Raw genomic sequence first — 20,928 nt, forward strand, 5'->3', positions numbered from 1 at the left:
ATGCTGGTTAGATGGTGACATTAGCAGTAATGTTAGTAATGCTGGTTAGATGGTAACATTAGCGGTAATGTTAGTAATGTTGGTTAGATGGTAACGTTAGCGGTAATGTTAGTAATATTGGTTAGATGGTAACGTTAATGGTAATGTTAGTAATGCTGGTTAGATGGTAACGTTAGCGGTAATGTTAGTAATGTTGGTTAGATGGTAACGTTAGCGGTAATGTTAGTAATGTCGGTTAGATGGTAATGTTAATGGTAACGTTAGTAATGTCAGTTAGATGGTAACGTTAGCGGTAACGTTAGTAATGTCAGTTAGATGGTAACGTTAGCGGTAACGTTAGTAATGTTGGTTAGATGGTAACGTTAGCGGTAACGTTAGTAATGTCAGTTAGATGGTAACGTTAGCGGTAATGTTAGTAATGTCGGTTAGATGGTAACGTTAGCGGTAATGTTAGTAATGTTGGTTAGATGGTAACGTTAGCGGTAATGTTAGTAATGCTGGTTAGATGGTAACATTAGCGGTAATGTTAGTAATGTCAGTTAGATGGTAACATTAGCGGTAATGTTAGTAATGTCGGTTAGATGGTAACGCTAGCGGTAATGTTAGTAATGTTGGTTAGATGGTAACGTTAGCGGTAATGTTAGTAATGCTGGTTAGATGGTAACATTAGCGGTAATGTTAGTAATGTCGGTTAGATGGTAATGTTAATGGTAACGTTAGTAATGTCAGTTAGATGGTAACGTTAGCGGTAACGTTAGTAATGTCAGTTAGATGGTAGCGGTAACGTTAGTAATGTTGGTTAGATGGTAACGTTAGCGGTAACGTTAGTAATGTCAGTTAGATGGTAACGTTAGCGGTAATGTTAGTAATGTCGGTTAGATGGTAATGTTAATGGTAACGTTAGTAATGTCAGTTAGATGGTAACATTAGCGGTAATGTTAGTAATGTCGGTTAGATGGTAACGTTAGCGGTAATGTTAGTAATGTTGGTTAGATGGTAACGTTAGCGGTAATGTTAGTAATGCTGGTTAGATGGTAACATTAGCGGTAATGTTAGTAATGTCGGTTAGATGGTAACGTTAGCGGTAATGTTAGTAATGTCGGTTAGATGGTAACGTTAGCGGTAATGTTAGTAATGCTGGTTAGATGGTGACATTAGCAGTAATATTAGTAATGTTGGTTAGATGGTAACGTTAGCGGTAATGTTAGTAATGTCAGTTAGATGGTAACATTAGCGGTAATGTTAGTAATGTCGGTTAGATGGTAACGTTAGCGGTAATGTTAGTAATGTCGGTTAGATGGTAACGTTAGTAATGTTGGTTAGATGGTAACGTTAGCGGTAATGTTAGTAATGTCGGTTAGATGGTAATGTTAATGGTAACGTTAGTAATGTCAGTTAGATGGTAACGTTAGCGGTAACGTTAGTAATGTCAGTTAGATGGTAACATTAGCGGTAATGTTAGTAATGTCGGTTAGATGGTAACGTTAGCGGTAATGTTAGTAATGTTGGTTAGATGGTAACGTTAGCGGTAATGTTAGTAATGCTGGTTAGATGGTAACATTAGCGGTAATGTTAGTAATGTCGGTTAGATGGTAACGTTAGCGGTAATGTTAGTAATGTCGGTTAGATGGTAACGTTAGCGGTAATGTTAGTAATGCTGGTTAGATGGTGACATTAGCAGTAATATTAGTAATGTTGGTTAGATGGTAACGTTAGCGGTAATGTTAGTAATGTCAGTTAGATGGTAACATTAGCGGTAATGTTAGTAATGTCGGTTAGATGATAACGTTAGCGGTAATGTTAGTAATGTCGGTTAGATGGTAACGTTAGTAATGTTGGTTAGATGGTAACGTTAGCGGTAATGTTAGTAATGTTGGTTAGATGGTAACGTTAATGGTAATGTTAGTAATGTTGGTTAGATGGTAACGTTAGCGGTAATGTTAGTAATGTCGGTTAGATGGTAATGTTAGTAATGTCGGTTAGATGGTAACGTTAGCGGTAATGTTAGTAATGTCGGTTAGATGGTAATGTTAGTAATGTCGGTTAGATGGTAACATTAGCGGTAATGTTAGTAATGTCGGTTAGATGGTAATGTTAGTAATGTCGGTTAGATGGTAACGTTAGCGGTAATGTTAGTAATGTCGGTTAGATGGTAATGTTAGTAATGTCGGTTAGATGGTAACGTTAGCGGTAATGTTAGTAATGTTGGTTAGATGGTAACGTTAGTAATGTCAGTTAGATGGTAACATTAGCGGTAATGTTAGTAATGTCGGTTAGATGGTAATGTTAGTAATGTCGGTTAGATGGTAACGTTAGCGGTAATGTTAGTAATGTCAGTTAGATGGTAACGTTAGCGGTAATGTTGGTTAGATGGTAACGTTAATGGTAATGTTAGTAATGTCGGTTAGATGGTAACGTTAGTAATGTCAGTTAGATGGTAACATTAGCGGTAATGTTAGTAATGTCGGTTAGATGGTAACGTTAATGGTAATGTTAGTAATGTCGGTTAGATGGTAACGTTAGCGGTAATGTTGGTTAGATGGTAACGTTAATGGTAATGTTAGTAATGTCGGTTAGATGGTAACGTTAGTAATGTCAGTTAGATGGTAACATTAGCGGTAATGTTAGTAATGTCGGTTAGATGGTAACGTTAATGGTAATGTTAGTAATGTCGGTTAGATGGTAACGTTAGCGGTAATGTTGGTTAGATGGTAACGTTAATGGTAACGTTAGTAATGTCGGTTAGATGGTAACGTTAGTAATGTCAGTTAGATGGTAACATTAGCGGTAATGTTAGTAATGTCGGTTAGATGGTAACGTTAATGGTAATGTTAGTAATGTTGGTTAGATGGTAACGTTAGCGGTAATGTTAGTAATGTCGGTTAGATGGTAATGTTAGTAATGTCGGTTAGATGGTAACGTTAGCGGTAATGTTAGTAATGTCGGTTAGATGGTAATGTTAGTAATGTCGGTTAGATGGTAACATTAGCGGTAATGTTAGTAATGTCGGTTAGATGGTAATGTTAGTAATGTCGGTTAGATGGTAACGTTAGCGGTAATGTTAGTAATGTCGGTTAGATGGTAATGTTAGTAATGTCGGTTAGATGGTAACGTTAGCGGTAATGTTAGTAATGTTGGTTAGATGGTAACGTTAGTAATGTCAGTTAGATGGTAACATTAGCGGTAATGTTAGTAATGTCGGTTAGATGGTAATGTTAGTAATGTCGGTTAGATGGTAACGTTAGCGGTAATGTTAGTAATGTCAGTTAGATGGTAACGTTAGCGGTAATGTTGGTTAGATGGTAACGTTAATGGTAATGTTAGTAATGTCGGTTAGATGGTAACGTTAGTAATGTCAGTTAGATGGTAACATTAGCGGTAATGTTAGTAATGTCGGTTAGATGGTAACGTTAATGGTAATGTTAGTAATGTCGGTTAGATGGTAACGTTAGCGGTAATGTTGGTTAGATGGTAACGTTAATGGTAATGTTAGTAATGTCGGTTAGATGGTAACGTTAGTAATGTCAGTTAGATGGTAACATTAGCGGTAATGTTAGTAATGTCGGTTAGATGGTAACGTTAATGGTAATGTTAGTAATGTCGGTTAGATGGTAACGTTAGCGGTAATGTTGGTTAGATGGTAACGTTAATGGTAACGTTAGTAATGTCGGTTAGATGGTAACGTTAGTAATGTCAGTTAGATGGTAACATTAGCGGTAATGTTAGTAATGTCGGTTAGATGGTAACGTTAATGGTAATGTTAGTAATGTCGGTTAGATGGTAACGTTAGCGGTAATATTAGTAATGTCAGTTAGATGGTAATGTTAGCGGTAATATTGGTGCAGTGTGTGTCGGTACCTTGGCTGCTTTTTTGGTGCTCACTCCTCGCGCTAAGCCCAGGGGGGCCAAATAAAATGGCTTGCACATGCCTCCAAAAATCTCCCCTAATAACCGTGAAACCTGGAACACAAAAAATGGTGTTTGACACAAAGCAGCACAGCGTGTGTGAAACTGTGTGATCTCTGACCCCTGACCTCCAACAGGCTGAGCCCGTGGGTGCTCGACAGCCCCGTCACGGGACTCTTCAGGCACTTGCAGTTCTCTTGGGGCAAGTTGGGGGAACAGGCCAGACTGTGTCTCTCCCTCAACCTCGTCTGCAGCAGCGTGTAGGCCAGCGTGCTGCTGGAGAGAGACTGGTACAGCTTCTCCAAACGCTCATACGTCAGATACTCCACAATGTTCAGACCGTTCTCCGTGAAGAGACGAACAAACTGAGGCTTATTGTTGACCAGAGCGTCTGTCATGGAATCCTCCAGATCATCATACTGCAGCCGGGGGGGGGGGGGGGGGGGGGGGGGGGGGGGGGGACAGACAGACAGACCGACCGACCAGTGATGTGCAAAGTGTCAGGATCATCACAGCTTTCACTGATTTTAGTTTTCATCCCAGAATTATTGACACCCCTTATTTAAAAACAGTGTGGTTCATGATTATTTATTATTAATTATTTTTAAAAATTCCCAGATGTCACGGGCTGAGCTGTGACGTAGAGTGCAGGCAGCCATGTTTAAATCCCTGCTGTCCTGTCCTGTCGCTATTCTCACTGCCACCGCCGTATGGACGGTTTAAGATCTCTTTCATATTGTCATTAATCACCATTTGCCAGAGATTAATTCCGCAGGGCCAGACTGAGTGTTTAGAGTGCAGGGAAAGGCCGAGCGGCACTTCTACATGGCTTATTGTTTGTGCATCTGACTCATTCAAAATATTCGCTTGAAACAGTCATTTTCATTCTTCACCTGTATAATCTTTGTCTAGTATCAAAAAGTAAAATAATTCACACTGGCTGTTAAAAACCTCATTTATTGGTTAAAACTTTTGTTATTACAACTCTGACTCCGGTAGCAATTCACCCACCGGGCGTTCAAAACGCTCTTCCGGGTCTCGTTTGGGGAAACGGATGGACTGTTCCACTGGGGGGGAAATAGAGGGGTTTCCCGGGTTCTTTGTGGGGCAGCCCATTGTCATGGGGGTGTTTTAGGGGTAATGACTTAAAAGCCATTTTAGGGGTCCAATAAGGTATTTTTGTGCATGTCAGTTATTGTATGTATTTGCGTGTTATGTTTTCTTATTTGATTCATTATTTGGTAATAATTATGTTGTTTAGTTAATTGATTATTTTTGACAGTGGGACTATCCAGTGGGTGGGGCTACAGTTAGCAATGCTCTATAGACCCTTTTCACGTGACGTCACGACAAACGCGGCCGCCATTTTGGACATGTACTACCAGTAGTTTACCACAGCCAACACTGAGGAACGGCAGCAAAAAAAGTGTTTATTTTCAGCAAGACTTCCATCATGCCACTATATTGTTGTGCACCTGGATGTAGTAACCATCAACAAACAAGGCAAGGGTTATCATTTTATCGGCTCCCGACAGAGAAGATGGATAGCGGCCATAAACAGGAAAGATTGGCAGCCCCCGGCATACCAGCACTTGTGCAGTGACCACTTTGTTGGAGGTAAGACGAATAAAATTAGCCAGAAAAGGCATTACATTGCTGTTAACATTCTGTGGTGGCGAGTGTGTAACCAAATAGGCTAAAATAACCCATTGTAACCTCTGTTCTTCTGTAGTAGCTATTAGCTAACGACATTAGCTAGCGTTGTGTTCCTTTGCTGTTGGTAGACTGTAGGACAGATCAGAGGCAGTGTCCTACAAACAGCGCTTAATTTGAGGGGGAGCAAGCCGGAGCGCGCTCCAGAACCTCGGGCGTTGGCTCCGGCAGCTATTTACACTGGATCCGGTGATCCGACACCTCTTTTGACTGTGTAACAAAAAAACAAACAAACAAATAATTAAATAAAAAAATGCAAGTTTATTTAGTGTTAATGTCTGATTTTGATATCTGCCTTGTTGGTGATTTCTCTCATGAAACGACATCCACAAAATATCTGCAGATGAACTTAATTTGCAGTGTTATTACAAAACATGCCCAGAAGCGCTGCGCCGCTCTCCCCCCCTCTTTTTTTCCGCACCGGAGCCGCTCATCCTCTGCGCTCCGGGACCTCCCACTTTACAAATTAAGCACTGCCTACAAATAAGTGTTCAAAACAAGAGGAACATGTATTTGTCTCTTAAATCCAGGCCGTTCCCTGTAATAACGGTTGGAGAAAGTAATGGCAAATAGTGAGTGCACAAACCGTAGAAGGTAAACTGTACACAGCGCCAGGGCAGTGTGATGGTATGTCTACTTTTAGATTGTGTTAGCTTATCAATGAACACACTCGTCGAGTTTCACGTCTTTACGACGGATACTTAAATGTGTGTTAGGTATTATTGTTGCAGTCTAAGCAGTCATTGTAGCAGCTAGATGAGCGAGAACCGAAAGGGTCTGTGCCATAAACCGTTATTTCTGTACGGCGTTGCTAATGTGTCGTTACTGTTGTTATTTCTCCCTCTGCTCGCCCTGTAAATGCCCTACGTCGCTGGATAGCGAAGGTATTTTCTGCATCTCGCTCCTTTTTCTTGTATGTTCTCCATTTGTCGCCTTCCTCGCATTCAAACCAATTCGAGCCGAAGTCCGCTACATGTCCAAAATGGTGGTCGCGTTTACGAAGGTCACGTGACTGAAAAGGGTCTATATTAGGCCCAAGAGCCTCAGTAAGTGAGGGCTGGAATCAACCTTGATTCCAAAAAAGTTGGGACAAAGTACAAATTGTAAATAAAAACGGAATGCAATGATGTGGAAGTTTCAAAATTACATATTTTATTAAGAATAGAACATAGATGACATATCAAATGTTAAACTGAGAAAATGTATCATTTAAAGAGAAAAATTGGGTGATTTTAAATTTCATGACAACAACACATCTCAAAAAAGTTGGGACAAGGCCATGTTTCCCACTGTGAGACATCCCCTTTTCTCTTTACAACAGTCTGTAAACGTCTGGGGACTGAGGAGACAAGTTGCTCAAGTTTAGGGAGAGGAATGTTAACCCATTCTTGTCTAATGTAGGATTCTAGTTGCTCAACTGTCTTAGGTCTTTTTTGTCGTATCTTCCGTTTTATGATGCGCCAAATGTTTTCTATGGGTGAAAGATCTGGACTGCAGGCTGGCCAGTTCAGTACCCGGACCCTTCTTCTACGCAGCCATGATGCTGTAATTGATGCAGTATGTGGTTTGGCATTGTCATGTTGGAAAATGCAAGGTCTTCCCTGAAAGAGACGTCGTCTGGATGGGAGCATATGTTGCTCTAGAACCTGGATATACCTTTCAGCATTGATGGTGTCTTTCCAGATGTGTAAGCTGCCCATGCCACACGCACTAATGCAACCCCATACCATCAGAGATGCAGGCTTCTGAACTGAGCGCTGATAACAACTCGGGTCGTCCTTCTCCTCTTTAGTCCGAATGACACGGCGTCCCTGATTTCCATAAAGAACTTCACATTTTGATTCGTCTGACCACAGAACAGTTTTCCACTTTGCCACAGTCCATTTTAAATGAGCCTTGGCCCAGAGAAGACGTCTGCGCTTCTGGATCGTGTTTAGATACGGCTTCTTCTTTGAACTATAGAGTTTTAGCTGGTAACGGCGGATGGCACGGTGAATTGTGTTCACAGATAATGTTCTCTGGAAATATTCCTGAGCCCATTTTGTGATTTCCAATACAGAAGCATGCCTGTATGTGATGCAGTGCCGTCTAAGGGCCCGAAGATCACGGGCACCCAGTATGGTTTTCCGGCCTTGACCCTTACGCACAGAGATTCTTCCAGATTCTCTGAATCTTTTGATGATATTATGCTCTGTAGATGATGATATGTTCAAACTCTTTGCAATTTTACACTGTCGAACTCCTTTCTGATATTGCTCCACTATTTGTCGGCGCAGAATTAGGGGGATTGGTGATCCTCTTCCCATCTTTACTTCTGAGAGCCGCTGCCACTCCAAGATGCTCTTTTTATACCCAGTCATGTTAATGACCTATTGCCAATTGACCTAATGAGTTGCAATTTGGTCCTCCAGCTGTTCCTTTTTTGTACCTTTAACTTTTCCAGCCTCTTATTGCCCCTGTCCCAACTTTGAGATGTGTTGCTGTCATGAAATTTCAAATGAGCCAATATTTCAAAATGTCTCACTTTCGACATTTGATGTGTTGTCTATGTTCTATTGTGAATACAATATCAGTTTTTGAGATTCGTAAATTATTGCATTCCATTTTTATTTACAATTTGTACTTTGTCCCAACTTTTTTGGAATCGGGGTTGTAATTGAAGTTGCTCTTGATAGTAGTTCAGGGTCTAAGGACTTAGCCTGGCTATTTATGCTTGTTTATTTTCATTTTGTAGAGTTTTTGTATATTTTTTTCATGCACGTTTGTCATTGTAAATATTTGCACATTTTTAAGAAGAGAGAAAAAGAAAGAAAAAATAAACAAAGCCTTTTCATTGAAAACTATTTGGTCTCCTCCATCTTCCCTGCTGCTGTGGCTATCCTGCCACACCAAGATTTAAAAAATTATTGGTACCCAAACATTTACATTTTGGTAATATTAGAGAAAAGAACAGAGAATCAGGGCACCAAGTCTCTGAGTGCAATGTTGGCCAAGATTGGAGATTTATCATGTGTCGGTTTGAGATCATTTTCTTGTTGAAAATGATATCTACAGAGGAGACGTAACCTCTGAGTCAAGACAATTAGGCTCTGGTTTGAAATTTCAAGGGGCTTTTTACCCCCACCCGTAATTCATGATAACTTCGATCTTCACAACAGCCATGAAATGACCCTCACAGCATCACTGAGCCTCCTCCAGAGTTTATTACGTGGAATTTTACGCATTCTTCCATCATGTGTAAAGTTTACTTTATACTACCTTGTTCCATCACTGCCTTCGTGGGTGCCAATACTTCTGGAGTTCACAGTATATAATTATACAGTTCACTATGTACATATCACTTCCTTCTCTAATTGTTTCCTGTGTTCAGTATTTTGTGTGTGTGTGTGTGTGTGTGTGTGTAGGCGCCTGCACTTCCTCTGACCTTCCACTCGATGTCGCCGTTGAACAGCTCACTCTTGACGATGTCCACTCTGTTCCAGGCCACAGCCAACTTCAGCTCCTCGGTGTACTCACTGCTCACCTGCTTACTGGCTACACACACACACAGGAAGTGACTATTCAGTACTCAGGGAACTGCCCGAACGTCCACAGTCAGCACACTGAACAGATCAACATTTACAACTCCAAATCACGTCCTTGCACAACCCTGAGCTCACCTCGCACCAGGGCTCTCAGCATGACCGTTTCGAAATCATCTGGACTGTCCTGTTCTCCGTGGAACACCGTGATCAGAGACCTGTTCTGATAGATGCTCAGAACCTGCAGACAGACAGACAGACAGACAGACAGGGATCATGAAAGTCCTTGACTGATTTCTTCATGTAGAATCTGAAATACAGAAACAATGTTTTCTCTCCCTCCCTCCCTCACCTGGTCCACCAGCTTCTCCAGGTTTGTCCCTGAGGGGAAATATCTCTTGACGAGCTCCCGCACTCGGTCTCTGAGCTCAGTGCTGGGGCTGTCTCTGCCCTCCCAATCCGCAGGGGACGCCAGCGGGCTCAATTCGCTCAGCAGCTCCGAGATCATATCCACCGCAGGGCCCGAGCCCTTCAACACCAACCAGGGCGTGGCCTTCTTCAGAGACATGTCCATCCTCTGAGCACAGACAAACCTCCCTCAGATACTGAGCATGAAGACTCATACAGACAGGTCCAGGGAGACAGACAGATACAGATTCAAAGAGACCACTACACTGACACAGTGACTGACACATGGAGACAAACAGATAGACAGTGACAGAGAGACAGACAGTCAAATGGTCAGACCAGACAGACAGACATCCATCATTACACAGAGACAGACAGACAGACACCCAGGCAGACAGACAGCTCTGTGTCAGTGAGGGAGTTCATTTTTGATCCTAAACATGTTAATAAACAGTGAAAAACGTTTCTCGAGCCAAAAGACAGCTGTTAGTTACACTTTCAAACCCCCTACAGTGGGCTGTACCACTCCTCAGACTCCACCCCCTCCTTACATATTCATTTTTAAAGAACTAAAACTGTACACATCAGATCAGATTTTTTCCCCACAGATGGAAGCCTGCAGTTTTACTGAATTTACCTGATTTCACTCAGAGTCTATCGCCTGTTTAATAAAGTACAGAAAGGAGCATTTTTTCAGGGATGAAATAAACATCAGCTCCTTCAGCTCTGTTTACAGGAACACGTCTAATTTAAAGCGGGGATGAGTAGAAAACAGTAATGAGATGTGATACCACACCTTCAGCACAGACTCATTGCCTGAAATCAGCACACACAGCACAGGGATCTCGATACTGCCGCTGCCTGAGGAGGAGGAGGAGGAGAACACCAACAGGGTTAGAGCAGTAACACCTCCTTAAGGAGATCAGTCCTCAAAAAAACAAAGCCATCCACACGTTTAGTGTAGCATGCTAAGCTGGAAGCTGTACGCTAACATTAGCCTCACACGCTAAATCAGTAAGAGACAGTCGTGATCTGTGGAGCTTAAAAACTTTAACGGCAGATAAAAATCACGTCACATTTTTCTGAGGTTACTGTAAACTATCATCTGATTTTTACTTCATTAATATCTTCATCAGAGGCTCTTCCAATCACATCACATTTAATAATACACACCTGTTTATCAGGAGGAGATCGGACACATGAGGAACACACACACACACACGTTTATCAGGAGGAGATTGGACACATGAGGAACACACACACACACACGTTTATCAGGAGGAGATCAGACACATGAGGAACACACACCTGTTTATCAGGAGGAGATTGGACACATGAGGAACACACACACACACACGTTTATCAGGAGGAGATCAGACACATGAGGAACACACCTGTTTATCAGGAGGAGATTGGACACATGAGGAACACACACACACACACACCTGTTTATCAGGAGGAGATTGGACACATGAGGAACACACACACACACACACACACACCTGTTTATCAGGAGGAGATCGGACACATGAACATACACACATTTATCAGGAGGAGATCGGACACATGAGGAACACACACACACACACACACACACCTGTTTATCAGGAGGAGATCAGACACATGAACATGAACACACACACAATTTCTGTTTATGAGGAGGAGATCAGACACACGAGGAACACACACATACACGTTTATCAGGAGGAGATCAGACACACGAGGAACACACACACACACACACACACACACCTGTTTATCAGGAGGAGATTGGACACATGAACATGAACACACACAATTTCTGTTTATGAGGAGGAGATCAGACACACGAGGAACACACACACACACACACGTTTATCAGGAGGAGATCGGACACATGAGGAACACACACACACACACGTTTATCAGGAGGAGATCAGACACATGAGGAACACACACCTGTTTATCAGGAGGAGATTGGACACATGAGGAACACACACACACACGTTTATCAGGAGGAGATCAGACACATGAGGAACACACACCTGTTTATCAGGAGGAGATTGGACACATGAGGAACACACACACACACACACACACACACACACCTGTTTATCAGGAGGAGATTGGACACATGAGGAACACACACACACACACACACACCTGTTTATCAGGAGGAGATCGGACACATGAACATACACACATTTATCAGGAGGAGATCGGACACATGAGGAACACACACACACACACACACACACCTGTTTATCAGGAGGAGATCAGACACATGAACATGAACACACACACAATTTCTGTTTATGAGGAGGAGATCAGACACACGAGGAACACACACATACACGTTTATCAGGAGGAGATCAGACACACGAGGAACACACACACACACACACACACACACACACACACACACACCTGTTTATCAGGAGGAGATTGGACACATGAACATGAACACACACACAATTTCTGTTTATGAGGAGGAGATCAGACACACGAGGAACACACACACACACACACGTTTATCAGGAGGAGATCGGACACATGAGGAACACACACACACACCTGTTTATCAGGAGGAGATCAGACACACGAGGAACACACACACACAGGTCTCCAGAGGTCCCACCTTTCCGCTTCATCCTTTTTCAGCTCATGTTTATATTTTAAATGAGAGAATTAAAGGAAGTGAGCAATATGCGCTGCTCTGCTTCGTTTCTCACGGGGCAGGATGTACTGATGACAATCATCATCAGAAGTGGATTAAAGGAGAAAGAAAGGACTTTAATATTGGGTTCTTTGGTTCTCTGGATCGTTAAGGGTTCTTGGCTTCCTGGACTTTGAAACTAGCTTTAAGGCTTCAGTGGATAATTAAAACTGTGTGTGTGTGCGCGCGCGTTCTCTACATCATTTTGGACTTGAACGTGTTGCAGCACATTGTGGGTTTCATGAGCACCGTGAGATGGACTACAACCAATACTGTCGTGCACTGTAATGAATATAGTGTGATTTCACACACACACACACACACACACACACCCCTGTAGGGTAGAACGTGTTTAAATGTTGATGTTCAGGTGTGACATGACCAGGTGAAGTTATTGACTGGAACTTTAAACTTGTTTAAGATAATATTTGACTAGAAAACACTGAAGACTGCAGTGATTACAGTGATCTCATCAGGAGGTTATGAAAGCGTGAACCAGCAAACCACACATGGTAATTTTTCTGAGCTGGAGAAGAAAAGAAAGAAAAAAAAAAAAAAAAGTGATTTTGTTGTGTGAGCTGGATGTGTTTGGTTTGGACTGAAAGGTTCCCTGTGTGGACTGAGGAGAATCTCTGAGCAGAAATGGAAGTGTGTTCATAAACAGTTTCCATTAGTGTCGAATCACCTGTAACTATAAATCATTGCATTTTTGTAACCTTACACCGAGCCCTTTACATCTCCACAGGGAGCAGGTTCGCTTCCCCAGAGCCACCATGCTGCACCGTCGTGTTTCTACAGGAGCCAGAATGGACGAGCCGAACCCTGGCTCTCGAGGAGCAGTGTGTGTGTTTTAACATTTCAGTGACGTGACTCCAGCACCAGAAAGAGGATGAAGATGATGAAGAATCAGCGGTTGCTGTGGAACAAGTGTGAGAACCCAAATTTTGTGAAAGGGAGGATCACACTGATGAGCGCGAGCGTGACTCCTCATCGAAGGGACAAAAACAAAGCAAAACGACATCGGAAAAAACAACAGCAGCAGAAAACGAGGATAAAAGTCAGTGTGGTGTTTCTCACACAGAAATCACCAATGAGGGGGACACACTTTCAGAGTGAGGATGAAGCTGTTTTTTTTTTCTCCTGGACAAGTTTTTTAGTCTTTAATTTAAAATCACTCACTGACCTGGTGTTGCAGATCATTTTCCTCAAGAAACAAATGATTCAGTATAATAATAATAATAATAATAATAATAATAATAATAATAATAATAATAATAATGTCTCATTTCTTTAACTGGGTTCTTTACGTACTTTTAGAACTCGTGTGAAAATCTGATGTTTTTGGTCAAATTTATGTAGAAATATTTTTAAAAATTCTAAAGGGGTTTTAGAATTAGGGTTTTAAAGAATTACTGCTTTTATACACCACAAAGAGTGAGATCTGATAAAGTCCCTTCAGTCTGAGCAGCGTGATCTGTCATGAGGAGGTTATTATAAATCCAACCTGAAATTAGATCATACAGCCTGGGTTTAGATCAGACCTTCAGTTCTCTGATTCTACTGGGAGATCTGTTTACTGCTTTCCAGAAACAAATCCTTAAAATTAGAAATATTATCTGAAAACGATCTCAGGCTATTTCACACCTGTAATTAGTAAAACACTGGGAGAGAGTGCGTGTGTGTTTATCCTCAACATTAATGTGTTCAGTAAAAATACTAAAAACAGGCCAGCACTCTGGAGAAGAACAGCAGGCGATTCGGTTAGCAGTAAATTCAACATATTTCAGGTCATTTATTTTAAATAAATAAATAAAATTATTGGATCTGAGCCCTTGATTTATTCAGTTAGTTAAGCCCCGCCTCTTCTCCATTTTCACTGGATGTTACGTTTAACCAGCTGCAAGTATTTCTGCCACCTGGATCCAGTTTACACACACACACACACTCCCTGAAGCCCCAGCTCGTCTCTCTCACCCCAGATGCCAGTGCGCTGATGAGAGATGAATTTCTCCAGGTTGGTGATGAAGTTCGTCTCTCCTCCTCGGCGGCCGATGCTCCCATCATCCACCAGGAGGAAGGTCTGATAGTTACTGTCCAGGGAACACGAGTTCTGCGACAAGTTCTGAGCTAAATAACTGGCGGGGAAACTTCCCTGAGACAGGAACCGGCAGGATACAGCTCAGTTAGTGTGGTACAAAGGGGAGTGTGTACAGAACATGCCTTAAAGGTGTGTGTGTGTGTGTGTGTGTGTGTGTGTGTGTGAGAGATGTATTTAAAGTGCTGATGACACGTTTTTGACATCTTTGGCGATGTTTTATAACATAAAAAGTCATTCTCGATGATCCATATATTAATTCACGAAGGCGCCTATTTTACAAGTTATGATAAAAAACGCGGCTATTTGGGCAAATTTGACGGGGCTGCAGCACCCAGGAGACGAAAGAGGAGGAGGAGCTATATGACGTCAGCGAAAGAACCTTCCTCCTCACTTACCAGTTTGTTGTTGATGCGACAGGTGTTCAGTTTATCATTATTAGTATTTTTATTAGACATACATAGACACACACATTATTTATATATATATATATATATATATATATATATATATATATATATATATATATATATACACACACACACACACAAGTTATTATGCCTTCACGTTGTGTTGCCGGCTTTTGCTCCAAAACCCACAAGGATGGGGTAAGTTTATTCAAGTTTCCCAGAGATCCCGAGCTGCATGCGAAGTGGGTGAGGCAAGTCAGGTGCACTCGTGACAAGTGGGAGCCCTCACCAACATCCGTCCTGTGCTCTGAACACTTCGATTTGGATTGTTTTGACACCCTTCGCAGCTTAAAAGAATCTCTTGGGTGTTCAGTTCAGCACAAACGTGTGTTACTACCATCAGCAGTGCTTACACAGTGTTGCCAGATTGGGAGGTTTCCTGCCCAGTTGTGCGGTTTCAAGTGCATTTTGGTGGGTTTTGAACATATTTTGGGCTGGAAAACGTCAGCAGTATGTGTTGCCAGATACTGCTGACGTTTTCCAGCCCAAAATATGTTCAAAACCCACCAAAATGCACTTGAAACCGCACAACTGGGCAGGAAACCTCCCAATCTGGCAACACTGCCAGTATTCCGGAGGGGGTCTACTAGTAGCTATGCCGGATCCAAAGACAGTCCTCCTGTCAGAACATGTGTTGTGAAACGACATAAGATAAAGGTACGTAGAGCTATAGATTCTACATGATAATCATAAATGTAATCATAAAGTCGGCGTGATATCAGTCATGTATTTGCTTGTGAAAGCTTGCGGCGTTCATGTAACTGCCGCCTAGCAACGAGAGGCAAAGGGTAAAGAGGGTAGGCTATCATAGATTCTATTCGGAAGAGATCAACACAACTCTAGACTCCCAGAAGAGGAAGAGCTAGCACTAGAGAGTTCACCGGCGTTTTCATGCACCATTTCCATTGAGTAGAACCAGAGTAGAACAGCCAGTGAACCGCAGCGTGTTCTCCCGCTGACATCACAACATGGCCGCGAGCCACGGACCCAGTTTTCTTGCGCTGTGCAATTAAAAGTTGGATATTCGCGTAACAACAGCTTCTTTTCACGTAATTATAACAGAAATCTAACATGTTTGCCATGTTGTATAGTTTGTTTATTTAAGAAATTGCAGAGTCATGTTTGTGTCATCAGCACTTTAAGCCTCCATAAAGGAGTCATTAGTTAATATGATGCAATCCTGCATTGTTCTTGGATGTAAAAGTTAAAACACACTCCAGCACATTTCACTGTGATGAAGTGTGTGTGTGTGTGTGTGTGTGTGTGTGTGTGTGTGTAACAGATGACTGAGCAATTCTCAGGTGTGTTCAAACACTTCTGCACCTCTGCGTTGACGAGTTGTTGGCGGTTGTCCACCAGTCCCCAGGGGGCCACGCCCAGAGCTACCACTTTGGATTGGGATGCAGCCGCAGCACTGTGATCCCTCACAGCCTCACCGACACAGCGGCTCACGCCCTCCCTCAGCCCGCTGGTCACGATCCAGGCACCTGACACGCGCACGCACACACACACACACACAGTGTAGGAAACTCACTGACAAGAGATTAATGAAAAGATGATGCAGAGGTCAAAGTTCACCTGTGCTCTGTGCAGCTCGCACCAGCCCCTGTCTCACCACCTCTCGTACCCAGCTCCGGACCTTCTCCTGGCTGCCGCCCCCCACCACAGACACCACCAGGTTGGGAGACGGCAGACACCAGTGCTGAGTCAGAATGGCGTAGACGAGCTGCGCGGGAGTGTCACAGGACAAACGCAGGAACTGAGGATGAAAAAATAACACACTCCAGCGCACACCAACACACTCCAGCGCACACATCTTGTATGTGTGTAAACTAAGGAGACTTAAAGACCCTGAATTTTCATTCTCTCTCTCAGCCTATTCTTAGTGTCTCCATGTATCTCCTTCTCTGTGGATCTGTCTATGTGATACGTACATGACTGTGTCTGTGAGCGATGCCGTCAAACTTGAGTTCTCCGAAAGCATCGGTTGGACTTTCGGATGTGTGTTTGGATGAGTCCCACTGAGTCACAATAGCAGAGCTGAAATAATCACCTGTAGCTACAGAACCATGAAGACTCCGAGCACCACCACACTGACACTGATCCTCATTACTGCAGAGAGACGGGAGAGACGGGGGTGGGGGATTTCAGCATGAGGAACTGAAAAGTCAGGTTTTTCAGAGAAGAGTCAGGGTTTAAATCTGAAGCTGCAGCAGAGAAATTTTACACATCGCTGCTTTAATATCCAGCACAAAGCAAACAGCTTCACAAGGAGGCATAATTCGGGATGCAACACTGAACACCTCTGTTTGGACGATGGAGAAGAGACATTTCTGTAACTTTATTATAATATATAACAAGTTTATTCTTGGTTATTAAGTTTATTCGCACTCATCCATGCAGGTGTCTCATTATGATGGAACTGAATACAGTCTGTACAGGTGTGTGTGTGTGTGTGTGTGTGTGTGTGTGTGTGTGTGTGTGTGTGTGTGTGTGTGTGTAGGAAGCTCGTTAGAGAGCTTTAGGCTGAGTTCAGGTGTGTATTCAGACTGACCAGGTGGAGATTTTCATTTGGAGTTTGAAAAGTGTCGAGTATGAAGATTGAGGGCAGGGTTGCCAGGTTTCAACAAAACTCCCACTAAAACTTTCCACAAAGACTTGATTCCAGCCCAAAACATTCAGGCCCTGGATGGGAGAAGAACTTTCCTCAGGAGAGAAAACATTAACAGTGGTGCACACACATTTCTCCACCAAGGCCACACCCTCCTCCACCAAGGCCACACCCTCAACCTCTCTGCTGAGTCTTTAAAAAATAATCATTAATTCATTTAAAAATAACTTGTGTGCTTTCTGTTATTCTTAAATCATCATCATCATCATCATCATCATCATCGCCTTTCAGCTGTTCCCATTAGGGGGCAGCACAACAGATCATCCATTTCCATCTCACCCTCTCTGATCAATCTGGTACGGAAATCAGATTTATGATCCAAATCTGCGATTTGGCTTCAGCTTGGCACCGGATGCCTTTCGTGATGTAACCCTCCCCAATCCATCCAGACCTGGCACCAACAACGCACAGACTTTTGTCGCCCTGGTGACTGGGTTTTTCCTGTCAATCATTCTTAAATATTTGTTATAAAAGATAATTTCCTTAAAAACGTTATTATAATGAAATTGGGTTTAAATGAGCTGCAGCACTGCGTTCAGCTTCGTATGAGATTCTGATGACTGATGAACATTTGGAGTCATAAACTGATCCAGTTACAGAGAGTGGGATTGTGTCACAGCTCGAATGTGCACGGTGAATATGAATGCATTCTTTTTTTGCTTTGTGAGCTGCATTTTCATTCAATCGAACTTTCTTTCCGCAGCTCTCAGAGCTCGAGCTGCAGCTGGACGGGTTTTTCACAGACGCGCCTCGGACAACCGAGAAGAAGCAGCAGCCTTTATTTGTCACATGAACACTCAAGCACAGTGAAATTTAACCTCTGCATTTAACCCATCTCAAGCAGTGAACACACACACACACACACACACACACACACACACACACACACACACACACACACGTGAGCAATGAGCACACACACCCAGAGCGGTGGGCAGCGATGCTACAGCGCCCAGGGAGCAGTTGGAGGTTCAGTACCTCACTCAAGGGCACCTCAGCCATGATACAGAGGGAGGGGAAAGTGCTGTTTATTCCTGCTGGTCTTGGGAATCAAACCAGGAACCCTTTGGGCCCCATGGCTGCCTCTGTATTTCAACCCCATATCAACCGTCCGTATTTCAGTGTCCTGATATTTGTTCTGCACATTTTAACTTCAGCTCTGCTTTGAGTTTATTCAGTTCACCACAAGAAGCAGAACAAGAAAAACACACCCTTGAAAACACACACACACACACACACACACACACACACCATTCCTCTTGGAGTTACAGTGGTATGCAAAAGTTTGGGCACCCCTGGTCAAAACTGCTGTTACTGTGAACAGTTAAGCAAGTTGAAGATGAAATGATCTCCAAAAGGCATAAAGTTAAAGATGACTCATTCCCTTTATATTTTAAGCAAAAACACTTTTTTTAATTTTCATCTTTTACATTTTCAAAATGACAAAAAAGGAAAAGGGCCCGAAGCAAAAGTTTGGGCACCCTGCACGAACTAGAAAATATGACCCCATCACCCCTGTCTTATCCACACTGCATTGGCTCCCAATCAAATTTCGTACTGATTATAAAATACTACTATTGACCTTTAAAGCACTGAATGGTCTCGCACCACAGTACCTGAGTGAACTTCTGCTCCTCTATGACCCGCCACACCTACTTAGATCAAAAGGTGCAGGTTATCTGCTGGTACCTCGTATAGTGAAGGCTACATCAGGGGGCGGAGCCTTTTCTTACAAAGCCCCACAGTTATGGAACAGCCTTCCAAGTAATGTTCGGGAATCAGACACAGTCTCAGTGTTTAAGTCTCGGCTGAAAACATATCTGTTTAGTCAAGCCTTGTGTTAATGGTGTTTATGAGGTAAAGGTGTAGATCTGGAGGGTCCTCAGACAGAGTGTTTTGGTAAACTGGGATGTATGGATGCTGTCAGTCCCCACTCGCTTGCTCACTCGAGTTTGTTGACGGTGTAGTGGCTGCTGCTTTATGTCCCGGGGCTCCTCATGCCTGTGTTACCTTCTGGCTCTCCCCTTTTAGTTATGCTGTCATAGTTAGTTTTGCCGGAGTCCCTGCTTGTACTCAGTGCAAAATGTATACTGTTCCTACTTATTCAGGTGACATTGGGCATACCTAACAACCTGTGTTTTCTTTCCCTCCCCCCCACCCCAAATCTGTCCCTCTGAGTTACATGGAGTCAACAGGAAATATTTTGGTGGAGAGGGTGGACACCTCGACTGGCTATCGTAGCCTGCAGGGAATCGGCCGTCAGACATTCTGTCGCATGTCCCAGACCCGGTGAAATGTAACTGAATTGTCTTGGCCAGCCCTAAGGGTCCCATCTGCATCTCATCATTGCTGAGGAGTGTGCTCCCATCACCCAATCAAGCATCCAGCCAGAGCAGGTCATGATATATTTTACCATATTAACATGCCATTGTTGTGTATTATGCCTGATGTAAAGACTCTCGTCTCTGCGAGCCTACCATACAGATTTAATACTTGTCATTTTTAGGGCATACCTAACAACCTGTGTTTTCTTTCTCTCTCTCTTCCCCCCCCCCCAATCTGTCCCTCTGAGTTACATGTTGATCCTGGGATTGAGATGCTGGCCTCTTCTGCCCCTCGGACCTGCTTGATCCATCCTGGTGCCCTGTGTCTGGTCGGAGTTTTATCGCACCGCTCCTGTGAAGGACGGCCCCATGAGGACAGTTGAGGGTTATACCTGTTAAAACTTAATATTATAGTCAGGCTGTCTGTTGTTGCCCAAATGAGGATGGGTTCCCTTTTGAGTCTGGTTCCTCTCGAGGTTTCTTCCTCATGTCGTCTGAGGGAGTTTTTCCTTGCCACCGTCACCACAGGCTTCATCATTGGGGATAGATTAGGGATAAAATTAGCTCATGTTTTAAGTGGTTCAAATTCTGTAAAGCTGCTTTGCGACAATGTTTATTGTTAAAAGCGCTATACAAATAGACTTGATTTGATTTGATTTGCATGGTTAGTACCTAGTAACGCCCCCTTTGGCAAGTATCACAGCTTGTAAACACTTTTTGTAGCCGGCTAATAATCTTTCAGTTCTTACCTGGGGGATTTTCACACATTTGTCCTTGCAAAAGGCTTCCAGTTCTGCAAGTTTCTTGGGCTGTCTTGCATGCACTGCTCTTTTGAGATCTATCCACAGACTTTCAATGATGTTTAGGTCAGGGGACTGTGAGGGTCCGGGCAAAACCTTCAGCTTGGGCCTCTTGAGGTATTCCATTGTAGATTTTGAGGTGTTTTGGATCATCATCTTATTGTAGGACCCGTCCTCTTTTTAACTTCAACTTTTTTACAGATGGTGTGATGTTTGCTTCCAGAATTTGCTGGTATTTATTCGAATCCATGCTTCCCTCGACCAATGAAATGTGCCCTGTGCCACTGGCTGCAACACAACCCCAAAGCATGATCGATCCACACCC

The 20,928-nt window shown here is 43.0% G+C and overlaps 1 protein-coding gene across 1 annotated transcript in view; it reads right to left on the bottom strand.

The window, feature by feature from the left end:
• trpm4a (transient receptor potential cation channel, subfamily M, member 4a) overlaps positions 1–20,928 on the bottom strand; it is a 109,310-nt gene that overhangs the window by 78,810 nt on the left and 9,572 nt on the right. Inside the window, exons 3-12 of the mRNA XM_060902326.1 lie at positions 16,743–16,920; positions 16,387–16,567; positions 16,132–16,295; positions 14,218–14,395; positions 10,345–10,409; positions 9,493–9,717; positions 9,279–9,381; positions 9,044–9,153; positions 4,035–4,325; positions 3,859–3,960 (exon numbers count right to left, since the gene is read on the bottom strand). Of these exons, the coding sequence (XP_060758309.1) occupies positions 3,859–3,960; positions 4,035–4,325; positions 9,044–9,153; positions 9,279–9,381; positions 9,493–9,717; positions 10,345–10,409; positions 14,218–14,395; positions 16,132–16,295; positions 16,387–16,567; positions 16,743–16,920 (1,597 nt within the window). The remainder of the gene's footprint in view (positions 1–3,858; positions 3,961–4,034; positions 4,326–9,043; positions 9,154–9,278; positions 9,382–9,492; positions 9,718–10,344; positions 10,410–14,217; positions 14,396–16,131; positions 16,296–16,386; positions 16,568–16,742; positions 16,921–20,928) is intronic.

Source organism: Neoarius graeffei, chromosome 20 (genome assembly GCF_027579695.1).
Source record: "Neoarius graeffei isolate fNeoGra1 chromosome 20, fNeoGra1.pri, whole genome shotgun sequence".
Lineage (NCBI taxonomy): Eukaryota > Metazoa > Chordata > Actinopteri > Siluriformes > Ariidae > Neoarius > Neoarius graeffei.